Genomic DNA, 20,879 nt, shown 5'->3' with positions numbered 1-20,879 from the left:
ACCATGATATGACTTTTTTCGTATTCATATTACAGTCATTTGTCAGCACTGCCACTGTTACACATAGGAAGATTACAGTAGTGTGAGTGTTTACTTATTTTTTTCCCCAGTTTTTTTAAACTATTTGTTGCTGCCAGGCAGGTCTGGTGAGCTGTGATTTAATTCTGATAATCAAGTGCCTTCACGTTTTACATCGTCATCATCGTCTATCAAATTAACATATTAAAGTTGGTGCTGTGGTTTATTGATATTCAAGTTCCTCAGCTCCACACATCTACATCTCAAGACTGCAGGTGACAATACAGCACCCTGCCATATTCCCCTCGCCCCGCAGTACTGTTGAGTCTTGCTGAGCAGCCGTTTAACCCAGATTAGCTCCATACTCTGATCTCCTGATAGATATTCAGCTCAGCTACTCCTCCGCTTATCCCCTATTCTTCCACTCCCCCCACCTCCTCCCCCCCTTCGGGACCTCTTATCTGGTGGCAGAAACATTTTCACAGTTTTAGAGCTGGCGATGTGTGATAGCACAGGTTAGAGAGAGGGAGGAAGGAAGACGGGATAGAGACAAGCGAGAGTAACATTTCCTATTATTAATTTATTGCCGGCTTTCTGTGACCTGTAGATACCCAATACTTTATGCAGAGTTTCATCCTCAGGGCGTCGAATAAACAATTCACTGGTTCCCTCTTGTCACTCTATTGGCTGTCCTCATGGATGCTGCAGAAATATCTGAGATGTGTCTAACAAGATTGGGGTGTCACCTTGACTCTAAAAAGGAATGAAAGGCCCCAGAGGAATATCTGTTACAAGCAAAAGCTTCTGAAATTGTAAAACGACACAAATAAAAACATCCAAGGTCTCTGTCTTTAAGTGCCACTGATGCCTGAATACAAAGCTAGCAGCTGGTGAGGGAGGCCGGATTCTGAACTAGGGTCAAGATCAAGCATTTCCAGCTCATCTGGAAATCAAACTGTAAATTACTGTAAAGACAGATTTGTGCAATAACAAATGAATGGTGTAAATTTGCCACTATATGTTCTACAAGAAATCAATCATAGAAGGGTCAGAGAGAGAGAAGGCCAGCCATTTTAATCTTAAATTTAGAAGAAAAGAAAACCACATAAAATTGCATTTATTTATTTAAGGAACGTGTTTGTTTCCTAATTACAAGGCTATAAAAGGGCTGTGAAGAAAAAAATGGTTTCCTTCAGGCATTAAATCAACAGCCTCCTTGTGAATAATAATTTTAGAAAATCACAAACATTAATTCACTGATTGCAACATGCTGGAGATGTGCCTGTGCACAGCTACAAGGCCAGCAGTGTTACTGGAAATGAGGTCCTGTATGTGGAGGCATTAGCCTGCAGAGGTGAGCGTGCTCTTCAGATGCTCACCGTGTTTTAGTTTTTTTGTTTTTTTTTTCTCTTTTATGTACTCACACAGAGACACAATTATCTGCCAGGAGAGAGTCTCAGTGCTGAGGAAGTGGACTCTTCCATCTTTACCTCTTACTAATCCCCCTGAGCTCACTGACTGGCCTGTTTGAACACAGCCGCTAGTACAGACAGAGGGGCAGAGTGGGCTTTGTGCATGCACATGTGTGTTAAAGAGCACCTTAGTTGTGAGTCAGGGCTGTGCTCTGAAGCATTCACCTGGAAACACTATCGGCGCCCTATCACAGCTCCAGCCTCCAAACATCAAACATTTTTTTTTTTTTTTTTTTTTCTTATTTTCATGTCAAACCTCCCACACTGCTGGTTGCTTTGTTGTGGGTATTTGGCTGCTACTTTATTGTTGGACAAGAACCCATATGTATTGGACTTTTTCAGGAACCATCTGTTGCTTCCACTCTCTTTTATTTCCATTAATGTACAGCTGTATTAGTATAAATGAACAGTGTAGTGATGGTGTCATTTTTCACCCTTTCTCTTTTGCTGTATTGTATATTTTTTTTAATTTTTTAATTTAATATGAATTTATAAAGGTGGAGCTGTGATTATTTGACTTTTTTATACCATACAGGAGTAGATTTACTAACAAAACATGTTAATCCTCTCTTGCATGTATTTTGTGCACACAATCTGAAATTTGCTACATATATACTCTGCAGGTGAGTCAGACCGACAAGCTCGGTAAGATAATGTAACGCTGTGATGCAGCGTTACCTCAGGGTGTCACCTAGGAAAAGGAGTTGTAGCCCTAGGGCCCACCCAACTGACCTGAGGCCCCAATAGATGACAAATTTTAAACCACATCAGAAGTTTTAAAATGATGTTATATATAAGGACGCCTGGGTACCAGGACAGATTTGGGCCTCACACCCAGGTGATGTGGCTCATCAAGTGTGTTGCATTATAATCTATAAATAAAATAGCTGTGTGCTGTGCCTTTGTAGATGTCACATCCGAGTGATTGACACATTTGGAACGGAGCCGGCTTACAACCACGAGGAATATGCAACCCTGCACGGCTACCGGACCAACTGGGGCTACTGGAACCTCAACGCCAGGCAGTACATGACCATGTTCCGTAAGAACACATTCTCTTCTATTGTCAACTTAAATATTATTCTAACATAATTCATCACAATGAATGACACATCATATATGTGTGGATGCTCTCATTCATCCAGGTCATAGTCATTTCCAAGAGTTTAAACTGAGGCAACTGGACTAAAGGATGGCGAAACGTCTTCAAAAAACAATCCTTGAGTCCAGTTGCCTCAATTTAAACTCTTGGAAATGACACATCATATGTACAAGCTGAGTACTCCGTCAGTTTCACCATGTGTATTTTATGCCTGAAAAATCAAATTATATGCACTCACACAGAGCTGTCATCTTTTGACAGTCACTCTAAATACAATAAAGTTCACTGTTTTCACTTTCTCTGACAGGTCTGACTGCTTGTTCACATTAATTTAGAGCAATGGCTTTAATGCATCTATTTTCAGCAACAGCACAGCTTCTAACATCCCTTTAAGTCTGAGCTTTTATCTTCTCTGTTTTTTCCTGTTCTATTCTACACATTTATGTCTGGTCTGCATTTCTTCAAAGCCCTTGTTGCCGTCTGTCTCCTCACTTCCCGACTATTTAACGCTCACCTTCAGCTCTGACAAGTGTGATGCCCATTCAGCTATAGCTGGCACTCAGCAGCGGGATCATTGTATTGTCAATATGTGTGCTACTGTAGGCGCCCACATTTCACACTGTCCAAAGATGTGGTGACTGTGAAGTATTTCATACTTATGAAAGAGCAGCAGGGGTTTTATTAGAATTCTTCCATATATGAGAATGTATAAATCAAAAAATACAGCTGTGAGGACGGATCAAATACATGGTTCCCCAGTGATACATTATTCTAGTACCTGAACTGACAGCCTAAAGCACTTAAAGAACACTTTAAGTACATAATTCCTTGTGTTACCCATCACAGACTTACAGAGCCAAGAGCCGCTGGCTTTATGACGATCACTATTTATAACACTTAGAGAGGCAATAATCACCCTGCCTGAGCCATTGATCCGGGGCACCTGAGAATACAGAGCTCTTCTACCGTTCTTCTCATTGTCTTACTAACAATAAAACTATTTCTTGTCTTCTCACTTTCTGCATTGTTTTCTCTCCACTTACTACTTCTTCTATACTACTCACACGCACACATACATATTTAGCTCACACACCAGACAACTCGTTCATGGGCTTCGTTTCGGAAGAGCTGAATGAAACCGAGAAGAGGAGCATCCAGCAGAACAAAGTCAACAACATGGCCGTGGTGTATGGGAAAGAGGCCAGCATGTGGAAGGTAAAGACAACACACACACAAATGTTTTACAGATACTGTATTTGTGCAAAGTGGCAAAGAACTGACAAGTGCTTCAGCAAGTGTGTCCAAAATCCTGCATGACGGCAAACACAACACAAACACATGTATGTACTGTATGTTCACGCACATATGTATATGCATAGTTCACAAAGCCCCCTATAATCACAAACATAGAGTCAGGTTGTTGTGATGTTGGTTGTGGTGTTTTGTGTGTATGGCTGTTTTCACAGTACTGCAGCATGTATATAAAAAGCTTCACTACGCTTCTTTCATTGTCGGTGCATTCAGACTCAGAACTCCAAACCACACACTGCATTGTTAACAGCAAAATCTCATAACAGCATTTGGACACCCTGCTGTTTGCACCATTACAGTTCAGCTTTGTGTGCTTCTATACACAACTGCACGGCAGTTTAATTTACAGGCAATTTTCTTCTGTCAGCATAATGTAGAAGGGCATAGCCGTGCTTCCATTGTTAAAAAGATTTTAACAACGTTGTTTGGCTGCCATCGCTTTCTACTGTCTGCCTGCACAGCTCGATTCCTTTATGTTTGTTGTTTATGAAAGACACACAATTGAAGCTCTATATACGTATGTATAACACAAGGGTCATGGAGGTGGAGCTCTGAATTCTGTACAACCTACCGAACAAAAACATGTAATATGTTATTTGTTTGTCACCTCATTCATTTTGGTTTCATCTATTGTTCCATTGTTGCTCGTACAGTTCTGACTGGATTGTTTCTCTTTTTTTGTGGCGGACCATTGTATCTGGATGGATGCTTACTGTAGCTTCAGGTAAGAGCTGGCTGCTACTTTCACCACACATTCCTCTTAGGTCCATCTTAGCTTATGTACATTACTTTCCTCTATTTTGTGTCCATCTGTGCTGCGACTATCCAATAAAAAGTTTTAGTATAAGTACATTTGCTGTCTCGACTGACCCAGAAATGATTTATGAGGCTGCTTGTCACAAATTCAAAAGTACACTGAAATGCAGTGCAGCACAGGGACGGCCATCACTCCTTAAAGAGGTTTATGAACAGCAGTGAACTTTTTATCCTTCTGCTTGTCAGAACATACAGATGCCTGTCTGACAGCTAGTTCTTTGAAGGATGCAAGTTTGATTTTAATACAGTTTGCTCTTGACAATGTTAATAAAAACACCCATTTGACAGCTACCTTAGCATGTTGACATGCAGCATTCCCCTTGTGGATCCTAGATGCTATAATAGATGAAGGGAACAGGGTCTGTCAGTGGATTAAACCAATGTTTACACCACAGCAAATGTTACAATAGTATGTATTATGTTCCTCAATTGCATTCTCCCACATACTGAGAATTCATTATATCATACACATATTACAATTACCTTGTTACATGTAATACAAGAAGTGGGGTATCTAAATAGGTTTAGGTTTAGTTTTGTATCCTTTCACATCCTTTCATTGTGCATTATAAGAAATGTGGTGGGGGACACAAACCAGCACAGCAGAACCACTCCTAATCCAATACATGTTAAAAGCTTGGACACACACAGAGCAACTTCCAAGTGCATGTTACGGAATCTGTGCGCTTCCACAACTTGTTTCCTCTGTTAATTCATTGTCGTTGTCTGCTGCACTTAGCGCTTGAGCTAATCTCCTAATTGGCTGGGAAAATCCTCACAGAGGAAGCTATCGATTGCTACTGTCTCCAATTACGGCTTTGTGGGGGGGCGCACGGCAGCAGAGGGATACAGTAAGCAGCTTAACACGGGCCAGCCGGTCAATATTCTAGTCAGGGTTACAGTCCATTCACATGATTAAGTTTTGGCTGTTAACTGATGCTGCCTGGTTTTATTCTCTCAGCCATTGTGCCCAACCTTGACTTTGAAAATAAAAATATATTATATATAATATATACTTATATTCTCTGTTTGAGTAAGCAGAGCTGTATGTACAGCGGTGAGAAAGTGCCTCAACCATTGTCTGTTTATTATTGTGAAAATTAGGAGCTGTTACATTCATACTGTTACACTGTTAAATATGTGCTGGTCTGTAACGAGGTGGACAAACAACACATTTCTGAGTCAATCGCTTCGATTCAGTTTTAGAGGACTGCCCTATCCACCATATTTTAAGACCCAACAAAGCCAAACACATAACACAGTGCATGTGTAATCACAATCGGAGGCAGGACACAAAAAGTACCTTTAATCACGTTTTTCTCCCTGCTGTTCATTTCTGACTCATTTTGTATGAATCTGTCTCCTCCTCCAGCAGGGTAAGGAGGGTTTCCTGCAGATTCTCCACAAGTACATGGAAGTCCATGGCACAGTGTACTATGAGACCCAGAGACCTCCAGAAGTCCCAGCCTTCGTGAAGAACCACGGCCTACTGCCACAGCACGAGCTGCAGCAGCTGCTGCGCAAAGCCAAGGCAAGAATCTGACGAAAATATGAGCTGCACACATCATTCTGTCTCTGCACTTACAAATCCTGCTCCTTACATTCGTTTACAAATGCAGAATACATTATGTTAATTACTGATGTCTTTTTCTAGCTCTTCATTGGCTTCGGTTTCCCCTATGAAGGCCCTGCACCTCTTGAAGCAATAGCAAACGGCTGCATTTTTTTGCAGCCCAAGTTCCACCCACCCCACAGCTCACTAAATCATGAGTTTTTCAGAGGCAAGCCCACATCTAGAGAGGTAAGGTCACCGTGTTTATTCCCTCACACCAGCAGTCAGTGGTGAGAAATTGTTGGCTGTGTGGACAAATTATGTGTCAACATTGCAACAAATATCAGCTGCAGACAAAATTGTTAGCACTTGAACACAAAGACAAACAAAAGCACTGACAGGACCTTTGTCATTGTGGAGAGAAGTCCCTACAGTTTGTCTAAAATTAATCTGTCTGGTGTTTTATTTGTAGGTCTTCTCTCAGCATCCATATGCCGAGCAGTATATCGGCAGACCTCACGTCATGACAGTGGACTACAACAACTCCCTGGAGTTTGACTCCGTGATCAGAGAAATCATGAGGACTGAGGTACTTACAAACCACTGCAAAGAAAGAGGACATGAAGTATAGACAGGCTTATCAACATCTTTGTTTTCTGGGAAGCAGCAGCAGTAAAAGAAGTATTATTGCATTCATCTTCAGTTTCACAGGCTGTTTTACATAACATATCACAACCTTGATCCTGCCAGATGGATGTGGGGTTATCAAGTCTCTTGTCAAGCATTTAATGATAACTTTTTGTGGCTTGCAATAATAAATGACTATTTGCTCATTGAGGTTAGTCTGAAGACTGGCTGGATAAATAGAAATGCGTGCTAATAGAGAAAGGTCTTAAGGTGTCTTCTTAATAAAAGCATGAAAATGGTGGAGAAAATGAAAAAAAGAAGACATAAGACGTTCAGGGACTTTGCATCAAAAGGCTGTATGACAAAAGCTTTCCATTCTCAGCAAGAATTCTTGTGCATGATGTGTCAAACGGTTACAGTTTGTGAATTAGAGGCAGAATCCAGGGAAATTAGACAAAAGGTGACATGTTGTGTGTATGTGTGTGTGTGTTGGGGGGGGCTCTCATTTCTTCGTCTTGTGTGCGTTGTCAGACAAGCTACAGTTCAGTAGCACTGGTTCATTGCGCTGTCTCCATCTGCACCGACAGACCACTGAGAAAGAGCTGATGGACCACTTCACCCTTCACTGGAGGCACAATGCCCCCTGCAAACACACACACACAGTTAGATAATATTCTTGTGCTTGCGCACACACGCACACACACACACACACACACAGAAACACAACTGAGACAGAGAAATTGCACAGATCAGGCATATGGGCACAGAGAGCCTTACCTGCACATTACAGCCATTAACTTCATGAAACACACAAATCTACACACTCACTGTGTGCCTGTGTGGCAAAGGATCATGCTCAGTCATGCAGGGCAAAGCAATCTCTGGCTGGCTGACAAGTCCTCAATGTCCTCAATAAATCCTCTCTCCATCTTTTTACTTTCTTTCTTTAAGTTTCTGTCCTTTTGCCCTCTTTATATGCAAAAAGTGTAAAGTGTAAAAACCCCTTTTTTAGGAGTGTAGTGCCAAATTGTGTTTCACTTAACCATGACCACTGAAGATTCTGGATTCTGGCTGATTGGAATGTGTAGAAACAGTAAGGGCTGAGCCTTAGTGAGTAAGTGTTGAGCTATAGGGTTATTTGTGTAACCACCTCCAGCAACAACTGAGAAAATGAATAGATAGCTTCCCAACTATCCAACCATGCAAATGTAATTTTGAATGTGTATCATTCAGTATTCATTTTCAAATCAATAAAGGAAAGGACAGGAAAGAGAACTATTAACAGAGAAGCTGAACAGCCGGGCAGAGGCAGGAAGTGCAGGAGGAACCAAAATCCAACCACACAATGAATATAAAGAGACGCAGGGAAACCACAGGTCAGAGAGGGAGAGTCAGAGCCACAGCGAGGCTGCCAGTTGGAAAAGGGGGGCAGCCTCTGTGTGTGTGTGTGTGTGAGGAAGAGAATATATCACATCTGCTGGATACTGATACACAACTGTACCTTTTGTTGGGTTCTTCATTCTGTCAGGTCTGCTGTTGTTGCCGTTACTACTGCAGCACTTCCATATTTATTGTATTGATTCAAACAAATTACATGCTAAAAAAGATCATTTTATTGACTTAAATGGCATACCTTATACACAGCTAATGGCTGAGCGTTTAATATGAACCAAGACAATAATTATTGCCAACAACATATCCTCAGAGTTAATTAGTTGCAGTACCTCTAGATGTTAATGAAGCTGTCAGTGCCTCACTTAAAGCTGTCAGCCATGGAGGGCTCATCTTGGTTAGTTGTTGCTACTGTGCTGGACTTTCAGGCTGTCTAATAAAACGCACTCACACTGATGTTGCTAAGTGCAGGGTCAGCCACATTCAGTAGCACCCTAGAAGGTTGTGAGAATCATTTAACCATATTTAGTGAACTCAATGTATCCCACAATGCATCACAATGAATCTAGATACCTAACATCTGCTATGATAAGTTACACATTCAGGATAAACCACTGGATGGCTGTTACAGAATTGATTGATTTGACAGCATGGAATCAGATGAAGAGAACATTCGAGCAGCACAAACATGTGGCCCATTTCAGCTGATGAGTAAGAAAGACCTGTGAATGAGAGCACGCTGTAAGTCACCTTGCCTGGTTAAGCAAAGCTAAATGAGAAACGTGATGGAAAGAGGCCTTATGTACACAGGCTGATCTGCAGGGAGCTCGTGTGCCGGCCCTTCCTGTCTAAATGTTTACTTTCTGCTCCAGCTTACAAAGTAGATTAACATACGGCTTTGATCAGATTTTCAGTGTGTGAAACTTTTTGAATTGCATCATTCCTGCTTGCTTGCTTTCAGTAGTCATCACTTGAAATGGGCCTATTCTAAATTTCATGCATGGTTGAACATTGGACTGCTTTGATTTTAGATTGGAAAGGCAATTCAGTGAGTCATGTCTCATTTACAAAGGCAGGTCCTTTGCATTAGGGCGTAAAGACAAGCTGCTTCGATCTCTCTGAAGTCAGGTCTTTGCTGTTAAAACGTGTGGAAAAGTGTTTTTGTTCGTGCCTTTATTTAAAAAGAAATCTTTATACAACATGTTACATTTTGGAAATTGGAAATATGAGGCTGTTTATTAAATCACCTAATTATTTTTTGTTTAATCTCAGCATTAGTGGCAGCCATTTTGTATCCATCCTGTTTTATGTCAGTTCGTTAGTGTGTGTTGAACATGCTGGTATTAGCATCTAGCACAAAGGATATATAGTGTTTCCAGCTCATCTCTAATTAGACCAATCAGAAGTGTGCTTTAGTTATAAAACCAGCACATCACAGCAGGGGATGATGCATTGGTATGCAAATAAAGCTTAATGAGTTTCCAAGCAGAGACATACTGTGATTAGGCCTTGCAGAAAACTAACAATAGAAACATTCATCCACTGAAATTAACAAGGAGAAGAGACAAATTATTGCAATTAATGTGAACAATGAAGTAAAATGGAAAAAAGTGCACTTTAATCTGGGAAAAATGTGATGTGTGTGTGTGTGTGTGTGGTTTTTCAGGTTCAGCCCTATCTGCCTTATGAATACACTTGTGAAGGGATGCTGGAGCGAGTACATGCCTACATACAGCACCAGGTGAGGTCCAGTCTGTGGCACTACAAATACACACACTGAACAGACATGCCAGAGAATGTAACACACCCTTTCACTGCAGAAGCTCTCTGCTGTGCTCAGTATTTCATGACTGTGTGTATTCAGCACCCAGAATATCACGTATCCCCGCTTGTGTGTCAGCGTCTCTGTGCTCCATGTATGTGGACTTGTGATTAATCTACATGCTAACTCTTATTACCAGCCACATATCTTCCCTGCAGCTCTAAAGCAGAAGGTCTTCTGACACTAATGAGGAGGGATGAGTAGGGGGAAAGAGCAAGAGTGTGGGCAGGATGATGATGATCACGATGATGATGGAATTAAAAAAATGTAATCCCACACTAGATGTCAGAAAAACTGCATAAAGTCTCTCTGCCCCCCCTTAAACCTGCAGCAGGTTTGAATCCAACAGTAAGCAGAAGTAAACCTCTGTTTGTGTTTGTTTTTTAACATTTATTCCACCTCACATATTTCTTGCTTCTCAGATCACTCTCATACATTTACACTGCAGTATTTTCTATATATCTGCATACAGTTTGTTTACTGCATTGATGTGTGTGTGTCTGTTACCCGGTAAACTTCCTTCAGGAAGCATTACTATGTATTTATGTAGCTGAACTGTATGGATGTAAAGTGCAGCTCCCTCTCCAGGTCTGTTCGTTACAGTGTTGTGTGTTGTGCTTGACAAAAGCAGCTGCTTGAATGCCTTCAGGCACAGTGTAGTCTAGGTCACTCAATACTGCGCCTGCAGGCAGCTTGTTCAGGACTGAGGCTGGTGCTGCTGCTCTGCTAACGAGCTGCTTATGCTAAGCTTCCTGTATAAATGCAGTTTTCGAGTACAGTTGGTGGGTAACAGCACCAGCTGGATGAAGCAGATCTCTGTGTAAAGGAGCACCACTGTTCACTGTGCTGTGTCCTGTAAGAACAGTGGAGGACACACGATTATGTCTTCTTCTAATTGTCTGCTGTAAATCACCTCTATCATGTCTTTTACCTCCAGGACTTCTGTGCTACAGAGCCTCCCTTCATACCAGCCAATCTCTCCAGACAGGGGTCAGCTGGTGGCAGCAGACTGACAGGACCCCTGTTTGTGCCCCTGCCCAACACCACAGCCCTTGGATGGGCCTCCAATATGACAGCTCCCGCCGCCTGGCCTCCTCTCAGCTCCCTCCGGCTGCTCGTATCTCAAGAGGGCCAGTCTTGTGTGGAGGCTTGCCAGTCAGCTGGTTTCATCTGTGAACCTGCTCACTTCCGCTTCATCAATAACAAGGAGGCTCTGCACGGGTAGGTTGGCTGAAAGCTCAGCGATGTACTATATGTACTATAATAAGACAATTAGCATTTAGTCAATTTTAAAGGGATTAAAGTTCTCAACCACGATACGAGCCATGAGATATGTCAACACACATCAAGTCCTTTCAGACCAGAGCAATGCACTGATTTGTGTCCACACTGCAAGAACAGCTTCATTTCATAGAAGACACGATGGTATTTTTACTCACCTTGAGTAAAAATACCATCGTGTCTTCATTTCATAGAAGACACGGAGTGTAAGACTGGATGTGCTATTTAAAAAATGTAATAATTGGAAAAATGTTCTCTGTATAGAAAAAAAAGAAAGTGTAGACAGTCCTGGCCTTATTGAGTTTATGTGCATGATTGTGACTGCTATGCCAACCAAAGGCCGACTGTTACATCACTCTAGAAGACCTCTTAGCTGTAAAAATGCAAATAGATAAAAGCCCTTGAAGGTGCGTAGTTGTCAGGAGCACTCCTCAGTGAGTGGTCATCCTCAGGGAGTCCCTGGAACTGTCTACTGTCAGCTCCACCTGAAGATAAACTGTGCTTCATATAAAAACAAAAAAGACCAGACAGTGTGCCAGTATTTTTGCATCAGCTCAGAATTTTGTGTCTTACTAACATCACAAGACTGGAAGTCGTACTAAGCCTCCTGCGTGTCCTCCCACACTGCCATCGACATGCTCTGTGAACCTCTCTGTGAACCCAGCCTTCATATTCCCTCTGCTCCAGGATGCAGGCAGCGTCTCTTTTATTAAAATCTCTGTCCATGTCGGCAGAACCCTGCACAGGTCCTCAGCTGTAATCTTCTGCGTGCCTGTACATAACCGCGGCTGTGTGCAGCCCAGATAGGTGTGACCTAGTAGGATTTTCATTGAAACTAGTTTTACAGAAAAATGACCAGATGCCTCAATCAGACATGAAGCAGACACAAGTCAGCTGATGTCAGATCAATGGGAAAGTTTGAGAATCACTTGAAGCTGCACTGCCTGGATGAATCGCCTCCCTCTGTGTTAGACTGTGATATGTGAAGTCACTAAAAATGTGAAACACATTGTAATTCCAGGCTGACAGTGAGAGCAGGTGAAGGTGACTCTGAGCAGGTATTTATGTAGTTTTATGTACCAGCTCCTGGCTGCTGAACCAGAAACTTCAGACGTCTCCTCCTCCTCCTCTCTGTAAGCCTGCTGGTGTTTGAGTCCCTCCTCCAAACATCCTGCCCTGACTATTTTCTCATTCTTTGCTCTTACTTCAAGTATCTTTGGTCTTTCCTTTTCTTCTGTCTGTCTTGGTTTACAGTGCCGCTCTCCTTTGTCTCTGTTCTGTTACTCCTCCTTGTTGCTCAGGTCTGTTTTCTGACTCTTTCTCGCTCTCTGTCACATAGTTTTTCCAACTTCCTTGTCACTTCTCTCACATTTCTTGGTTGGTGTGTTCTCTTTTTAAACTTTCTTCTGTGGTGTGATGAAAGTGGTGAAATCTTGTCTCCTGGTTATGCTAATTCAACTCTCCTGTTGCCTTTTATTAAAATAACTTTTATTACTTAATACACAGTAAGCTGCTTCAGAGTGCATTCAGATATCTGCTCCTCTGTTTCACCTTCAGGTTGGAGGTGCAATGCGAGGTGGTGGACTCTGAGATGAACCACATCCTCCCGGCCTTCTCGGTGGTGCGGCGGGAGTGCGGCCTTCAGCGGGAACCTCTCCTCTTCAGCTGTGCTGGACACTCCGCTAAATACAGGCGTCTTTGCCCCTGCAGAGACTTCCGCCGAGGGCAGGCGGCACTGTGCAGAGACTGTCTATAATAATGGGGAGGGGACACATGAAGGAGAGACACAAAAGAAATGGGGGGGGGGGCACATGAAGGCAGTGTAGCGCTGTAACAGGGAGTCTTTTTGTAAAGTAAATGCAGGACGATGAGGAGCAGACATGCATGGATTTGAAGAGTTTAAGCTGCTGAGATGTAAGTGAGGATTTTCGGCTGGAGGTGCAGAGCGGTAAAACATGTTCCCATAATTCCAGTTATCATCTACAACCTAGAGGTATATTCCACAGAATTTACACCTCACCAAGGCAACAAACTCTCATACTGCAGGTTAATAGTTCACTATATGATGACCGGTGATATTATACTAAGCATTTCATCCAGCAAAAGAAGCCTAAAGAAGTGTGTGACTGTGGAGAAACTGGGACTCTCATGACAGAGTCTTCAAATATCTTAGCTTGGAGAAGGCAACCTCGGGTCAATAACCAATCTCCTCTCTGCACTTGGACAAAGGATGATGGACAACCAGGTTATCTGCCTAGCTTTTTCTCCCCCCTCCACCAGTGATGGACAGAGTCATTTATCAGTGTGAACCCAAAGTCTGAGGCAACATCAGTGAATGCAATCATCTCTGGTCAGAAAACGAAAGAGGAGACAAGAGAGGACAAAGATAAAGGGCACAGGATTATTTTTCAATAAATAAGCCTTCAGAGCTCTCAACTGGATTTTTAAAGAGTCCTCTGGGCTTTGTGATGGAAAAATCATAAAATAAAATAAAAATCTGAATGGATCAAAGTGTTAAGATGGGCTTTATATTGAGTCTGGTCTTCACACTGCAGTTCCTACATATATCTTTATAGGTTAGAGAGCTCTGGTAACCCCCCCTCCTCCCAACACTCTCTCACAAACCATTCACCAGATTCCCATCAGTCCTCCCACCTTTAAAGTGAGACGTTTAATCCCCTTCACATGCCATTACTGTTGGAAGCTGACAAGAAGATAGCAAATGTCAAAAGGAAGAGAATAAATCAGTCTGACTGTTTGTTCAATCTGAATGTTTATTAATGCAACAGGCAGGTCACAGGGTTCTGATCATTAACGCTCACTGAGTTTTCACTTTTGTCAGGAGACAGAAGAGGAGCAGACCTCCCCCACTCAGAGCTGCATCTGTTTACATCTGTTTAATAAAAGTCAATACATGACCTTCATGCTCATCATGCGATGAGCAATGTGATGCTTCACGCTGCATCAGTATTTTTTTTTTGTTCACACTTCACACTAGGAAACAGTGGAGCTGGTTTACCTTTGTGAGGAGGTATGCAGCCTGTCGCCTGGAGCTCTTCAGCTAACAGCTCACACTATGTGCTGTTGTGTTCTTTGACTCCATGTAATATTTAAAATCTGATCTGCAGACAAACAAAAGTGGAATGTTTTCTTGTTTCTTAGATGCCATCAGCGTTAAATCCAATGGAAAGAGAAACAGGTCTGAATCGAGTTCATTACATCTTGGTAAGAAAGTTATTTTCTCCATCGTGTATGACTTTGTTTTGTTTTTTATTATGTATTCATTTTGTGTAAGGATTTTTCATTGATTGACTCCTAAATGATGACTGAATGCCTTAAGTGTGTGTGTGTGTGTGTGTGTGTGTGTGTGTGTGCTCTTGAATCTCATTGACACAATTTAGTGAATAATCACAAGCGCGAATGCCGCAGTGGATTCATCAAACCCTCATTGACCTGCTCAAGCACAGGAAAAAAATGTCACCCTATTCACCAGCTTGCCGTAATGTTAATGTAGCACCAGAGTCCATTCAGACTGCAGTGAATCCTTTCCATCTCAGTAATTCATCCATCATTTGGAGTAATATATTACGATGATCATAAAAAAAGCAGTTCTGGTTCTTTCTCTGTGTGGACACATATCATAGTGTGCTGCAGCTGGCTGAAGTCTTTCAAACACATCTCTGAACATAATGTCACAGGATGAGTCAAGTCATTCACATGAAGGAGAACCTCCATTTCTTCTTTCCTGAATGTGAACTGCACGGTGCTTTAATATGTTAACAACATTGTAAAATGTGCGGAATCGAGGAGAGAATGACTAGATAATGACATGGAGCTACAAGTCAAATTATTAGCAGTCTCATGACAGGAAGCTACATAATTCATAATGCCATAAAACACTTTATTTTAGATACCAGTATTAAATGAGGTGAACATTAGAGGATGGAAAGCTCTCTAAAATTCCAAATATGTAATAAAGTCATATGTCTCTGCCTCATCTCTGAATACTGTACATAATCCTCCCTGCTGCTTCCATTTGAAGCTCATACATTGTTTTTAAAGTCAAGGTTCAGCCTAGTCTGTCTATTGACTGTGCTGTGAAGGTTGCATAATATTTAAACGGTGGATTCAACAAACACAACTCTTTTGGTAAACTTTTTAAACTGCAGCTTTTTAGAGTTGGAACAAGTCAGATCACAAATTGTGTGTTGTGTTTTAACAGATTCTCAAATCTCTTTCCCAGAACTGTTTCTTTGCGTTTTGAGGAAGATGCAGCCCATTTTTTACTGTGAGCATATCAGAGAATCTGACACTAACACAGGCCTCACTTGGAGAAATGTAATATTTGTTTCTTTGTATGTCCTGATATCTAGACCTTTATTTCAGACTGCACTGTGTGAACCTCACAGTGCTCCCCTCCTGGCATTAGATATAAATCAGTGATGCAAATGAGGTGTGAATTCACAGAAGATTACGCTGTTGTTTCAGTTTCTGAAGGTATTCAATGCAGAGTTTCATTACAACCACCAGATATTAATCTGATCCTATAAACTCAGAGCTTTCCATCTCTCTCTCTCTCTGTCTCCCTCCCTCCCTCTCTCTGAGAGTCGTTATCTGCTCTCAGGGTGACTTTGAAACTCTGAACATAGCTGCCTGGGAACCAGATGGGACTTCTTCCAACAGCTGCATCTCCTGTTTGTTGGAGGACCTCTGTCATAAAGGCCCATGACTTATTTCTGAAGGACACAGATCTTGTGTGTGTGTGTGTGTGGCTCAGCATGAGCCTGCAGTGAAAAGGCCTCCTCAAAATGCCTTCAGGCAATGTTTCCAGCAGAATGTTTTTTAGTTCCCACAATGCATCTTGAATGAAGGCTCCATCCAGACAGACAGAAACAAAAAATAACAATTTAGCAAAGTGAAGCAAAAAAAAAATAAAAAATCAACTGGTGCACAAACTACAGATTGTTCTCAGACAGAAAGACATATCTGTGAACTGTTATTGTCTCATCAAGACTTCAAAGTGGAAGAATATCCAGTAGAGGGCCAGTTTTCTGTCACAGCTCAGACCTGCAGAAAATGACTCTGCCTGGTATGTCAGAGAATCCAGTGGGGGAAAATGTACACAGAGAATGGCTGATCACTGAGGGTGATGCCTAATCAAGCCTCCTCCAGTGAAAAGAGCTCCTCTGACTTGTTTAAAGGCGGCTCATGTGTGACTGAGACTCCCTCTAAACATTTATTCTGCTGCTGCCTTTTGTTCTCAAACAGAGCGCGGCATACATGAAAATTCTTCAGTTCTGCTCTCACACTGTTTGTGTCATGATTATGCCTCACATGTGCAGCGCAGAAAGAAAAAAACCTGATCTTTTTCTGTTTGTTTGTGTGTGTCTGGAGCTGAAACAATAACCCTAAATGTAAGATTTATTCATGTTAAAATAACAAACCTTTTCTGCTGCTTTGTTTGTTTTGTTTTGTTTTGTTTTTTTGATAATAAAGTGATACCAGTAAGTAACGGCGGTGGAGCTGAGCCTTCATATATACAGAGAGGCACCGGCTGCCAACAGACAAGTCAGGCAACAACTAGGGGTCCCAGGCCAGTTGAGGGGCCACTGAAGGGCTGACACACTTATAACTACTATCAGTGGCAATTTACAGTCTGCACAGTGCAGCAGAAGAAGACCGCTTCCCTGAGGGCGCCCCACCTGACTCCATTTACTCATGTTGTTACAAGTGTGGTGCGCTTCTAATGAGAGAAAACATGAAGACGATTTCTGTTGACATGAGATCGTTTATAACATGTCAGCAATGGACACTGTTGAAGGGGCCCCAAGAGATTCTAGAGGTGCTTCCCGAGTCTGTAGGACTATATTGGCTTTATGATAGTAGAGATGAAGTAGAGATTGTTTTTATTATTCTTAACAGCAGTTTCATCCATTTGCATTTCATGATTTATTGCATGTCTCTATACTATTGGAAATTAATTTAATCACTGCTTGATACACTTAGTGACTGAAAATGGCACCTCACTGTTACAGGTGTCTCAGTCTGTGTGTGTTTCATTCTTTTTTTTTACTGCACCTGTTTTTAGTGTAGGTGTGTGGTGGAACCTGTATCTACAAAGCAGCATTAACAGGCTTATTATCAACCCTATTTGGTCTGTCAGCTGTTAAGGAATTTGAATTAAAACCACATCCGAGCATGTTATTCATGCAGTTTAAACAATAATTAATCAGTACGGGGACAGATTGATGTACACAGCTGAATAATTACTGGGGCAATGAAGTTAATAAATATATAAATAATGTATGCCAGAACCTGCTGGTCCTCGGATTGAGATTGACAAATGTGTGGACGTGTGGTCACAGTGGCCCACACACAAGTACACACAGCGTATACCTGCTCATTACATCTGTCTGAGGAACACGCTGCATCCTTTAAATATTCATCTGCTCACAAACACTTAAATATTCTGCTAACAAATGCAGACAAAGCAGCCTAAACTCAAGATGTGCTCCCTTCCTCTTTTCTTCCTCTTTCTTTTGTTTATAATTTGTGTGTCATTTTTCGGTGGTTTCTCAGAGGTACAATTCGCCCGACAAACCTTTGGCACCGCAGTCTTGCTGACACACACTTTGTTTGTTTGTAGCTGTTGCCGACTGTGTGCCTCTAATTGCTGCTTCCCCTGATTTTCAGTTCTGCACACTGTGCTGTCCTTGTTCAGCCTCTGATTATACAATCGTATTTGTTTTTTTTGCCTGTACGTTTGTGTGCGTTTCTGAATGTGTGTACAAACACTCATCTCTTTGTAGTACTTTCTCATGTTTCCTGGTTCAGCACTTTAATGAAGCCGACATCTTTTTGAAGTAGAGGAGGAGGGAGGAGGAGGTGGAGGAGGAGGATGCATCCTGCACCTTTACTCGTGTGGTCAGATCCCCGCTGGGCTTTTCACATCAAGGTTGAGTGCGCCCATTTCCTGTTCACCTCAGATGTGCTGCTGTCTCACTCTCTGAAAAGAAACCCCTGCTGTGCCAACACTGATGACTACCAAGCTTCACTCAGGAGACCATGTATTTATATACATATGTACAGCATGCACTGGAGGTGTTGAGTGCATGAACAAATGAACTGACGGCACTGAATAACCATTGCTGAACCAGTAGCTTTTAGGAAGTACTAACAGCACAATGAATAAAGTCCTGCATTTGAAGTGATACTTAAATTTATCCTATTGTCACTTGTCTGTCTATAGAGAAAACAGTGAATCCAACACTCCCCTGGTTTGACCAAAAGCTTAACTTTTATAGGTATTATGGTAGAACTGATGATCCCATGGGAAGAACAGATGGAGGCCGTGCATGAGCGAAAGAAGGACAAGTATGCTGATCTCTCAACAACATTCTCACAACCTGGGTGTAGAGCCTTCACTTTCCTGGTGGAGGTCGGGTGTAGAGGTTTCACTGGGGTATCTCTGCTGAGGCTCCTGCATGACAAATCTGGGAGTGTCAGGTCCTAATAGAAAGCGAGCCATTCACAACGTCGCCGAGGAGGCTGAGCAAGGGAGCTTCTGGATCTGGCTCCAAAGGAAGGACAAGGCATGGGGAAAGGAAGGATCCTAGGCAGACTGCGGGGTTCCACCACCACAAGATGTTCCGGGGGTAATGGAGTGAAACAGAGGTGCGACAGGCAGAAATGCCAAGCAGGTAAAGCTACTACTAACAATAATAATACATCATTAAATAGCTCATATACTGAAACCACTTTCATCATGATGTGCTATGATTACACATGTTTGACTAAACCCAGGTTGTCCTTTGCAGGGTCACAGAGAATCTGAGCTGTCCGAACTGGGTGAGTGGTGCACATGGGTCAGCAGGTCATCATGGGGAGAACATGCAAACTCTGCACAGGGGAGCAGGTATAAAATACACATATAAACAGTACCGATATATGTATGAATAAACATGACCAGTGGGATCCACATTCCAAGCACTATCTTGATGAAAGCACACCAGCCGTACCCTGAACCTCCCATGATTTACTGAGCAGCCCTGCTCTCTTTGTCTTCCTCAGCATGCATTTATATGCCACTAATGGATGCAGTGTGTGTCTCTTCCTATGCTAACATAGAGTATAAATGTGTCTGCTTGCTTTTTATTCTCTCTTCCCCTCCTCCTCTCTCCTCTGTCTTGTACCACAGCTCCCCTAAAGGAGTCTGTTCTGTTCAAGGTGTTCAGTTAAAAGGAGTCACTCCTCTCCATCGCTAGGCTCTCTGTTATATAGAGAAAATATCCATAAAATTTGGTTGATTCCATGCTCATTCACACAGTTTGAGAGCAGGGTTGAGATAAATGGTGAACAATAGAAAGATAAAAGCATAATGTGTGAATCACTGTAAATCTGCACAGTAGGATGGAGCTATAATCATCCTTTGTTTATACTGAAACTCCTCCAGAGCTGGAAATGGAGGGAAAAAGAATAGATGGGAGAGGTAAAGTGAGTCACGGTATGATTATGGTACGATGTAATTATAAGGGGCGGGGGCGGGGGGGGGGGGGGGGGGGGGGGGTGTTTAGGAAAAGTAAAGGATGGGAAGGAATGGTAAAAATAGAAGAAGATGTAATGGGAGGAGAAGGCAGGAGGTTACAGGAAGGAAAGAAGGAGAAAAGAAGGAGGAGTGGCACAGATCGTAGCCATGAGGGGCCGACACCGTCCTCGTCAATAATGCATAGGTAATTGGCTTACTCCTCCTGAGCGTCGACGTGAGCCTGAATAAATAAAGCGGTTTGTAAATAAAAGAGCCGCTCAAATATTTAAAGAGAAGCAAATCAATGGCCCCACATGAGCAGGTGAGAGAAAAAGGCGCTCCCACTCTTCCTTCACTCAGGCCCTCTCCTTCTTGCTGTCTTCCTCTCAGCATTAAGGCGGGCTGTGTGGCTCAGAGCAGTAAGCTGCACAATAAGCTGTGCAGATAACAACTAAGCAGTGTGTGTGTGTGTATTTCCATTAATTTCCTCCATCTTTGTTCTCTTGCCCAGTCTCCCCACAGCGACCTCTCCATTCTTATCTTCTCTCTAAACATTTTTCTTCCTCACCTGTGCCTTCTCTCTTCTGTACTCCCAGTTCCTCCTTCATCCGTCCATCTCCTTGTCTGTCCCTTCAACCTCTTTCATGGTGTATAGGTGAGGCTTGACTAAAAGTGATAAGAACCCCCTTAGGGAGCTGTGTAATGAGGTAGTGAATGAATGAGAAACAGAGTGAAGACGAGGATGGAGGGTAGCAGATTCAAAAAGCAGCAGTAGTAAGTTGTGACGGCTCAAATCCAATTTGTTTTGACAAATTCTGATTGAATCCACATTGAAAAAAAAAATCATGAGATGTGAGAAGAGGCGGTTTAAGGTTCAGATTTGTGTTGCAGTTCATACACTCTGGGCACTCGAATCTCATTTTAAAGCGTTGTAACAACAATTTTAAATCCAGAGTGACAGA

General features: G+C 42.3%; 1 protein-coding gene across 2 annotated transcripts in view; it reads left to right on the top strand.

The window, feature by feature from the left end:
* Positions 1–13,757, top strand: part of LOC114436353 (alpha-1,6-mannosylglycoprotein 6-beta-N-acetylglucosaminyltransferase B-like) — an 84,189-nt gene extending 70,432 nt beyond the window's left edge. Inside the window, exons 10-18 of one of the 2 annotated variants that reach the window (XM_028406586.1) lie at positions 2,399–2,532; positions 3,677–3,807; positions 4,622–4,627; positions 6,095–6,250; positions 6,374–6,520; positions 6,744–6,860; positions 9,957–10,031; positions 11,050–11,333; positions 12,951–13,757. In XM_028406586.1, the coding sequence (XP_028262387.1) occupies positions 2,399–2,532; positions 3,677–3,807; positions 4,622–4,627; positions 6,095–6,250; positions 6,374–6,520; positions 6,744–6,860; positions 9,957–10,031; positions 11,050–11,333; positions 12,951–13,149 (1,249 nt within the window). In that variant the 3' untranslated portion in view covers positions 13,150–13,757. Of the gene's footprint in view, positions 1–2,398; positions 2,533–3,676; positions 3,808–4,621; positions 4,628–6,091; positions 6,251–6,373; positions 6,521–6,743; positions 6,861–9,956; positions 10,032–11,049; positions 11,334–12,950 lie in introns of both variants that reach the window. The other variant, XM_028406578.1, reaches the window with a different exon arrangement.
* Positions 13,758–20,879: the final 7,122 nt, after the last annotated feature.

Source organism: Parambassis ranga, chromosome 1 (genome assembly GCF_900634625.1).
Source record: "Parambassis ranga chromosome 1, fParRan2.1, whole genome shotgun sequence".
Taxonomy (NCBI): Eukaryota; Metazoa; Chordata; class Actinopteri; family Ambassidae; genus Parambassis; species Parambassis ranga.
Note: the sequence above shows the minus strand (reverse complement) of the source record. Positions and strands in the feature narration are given on the sequence as shown.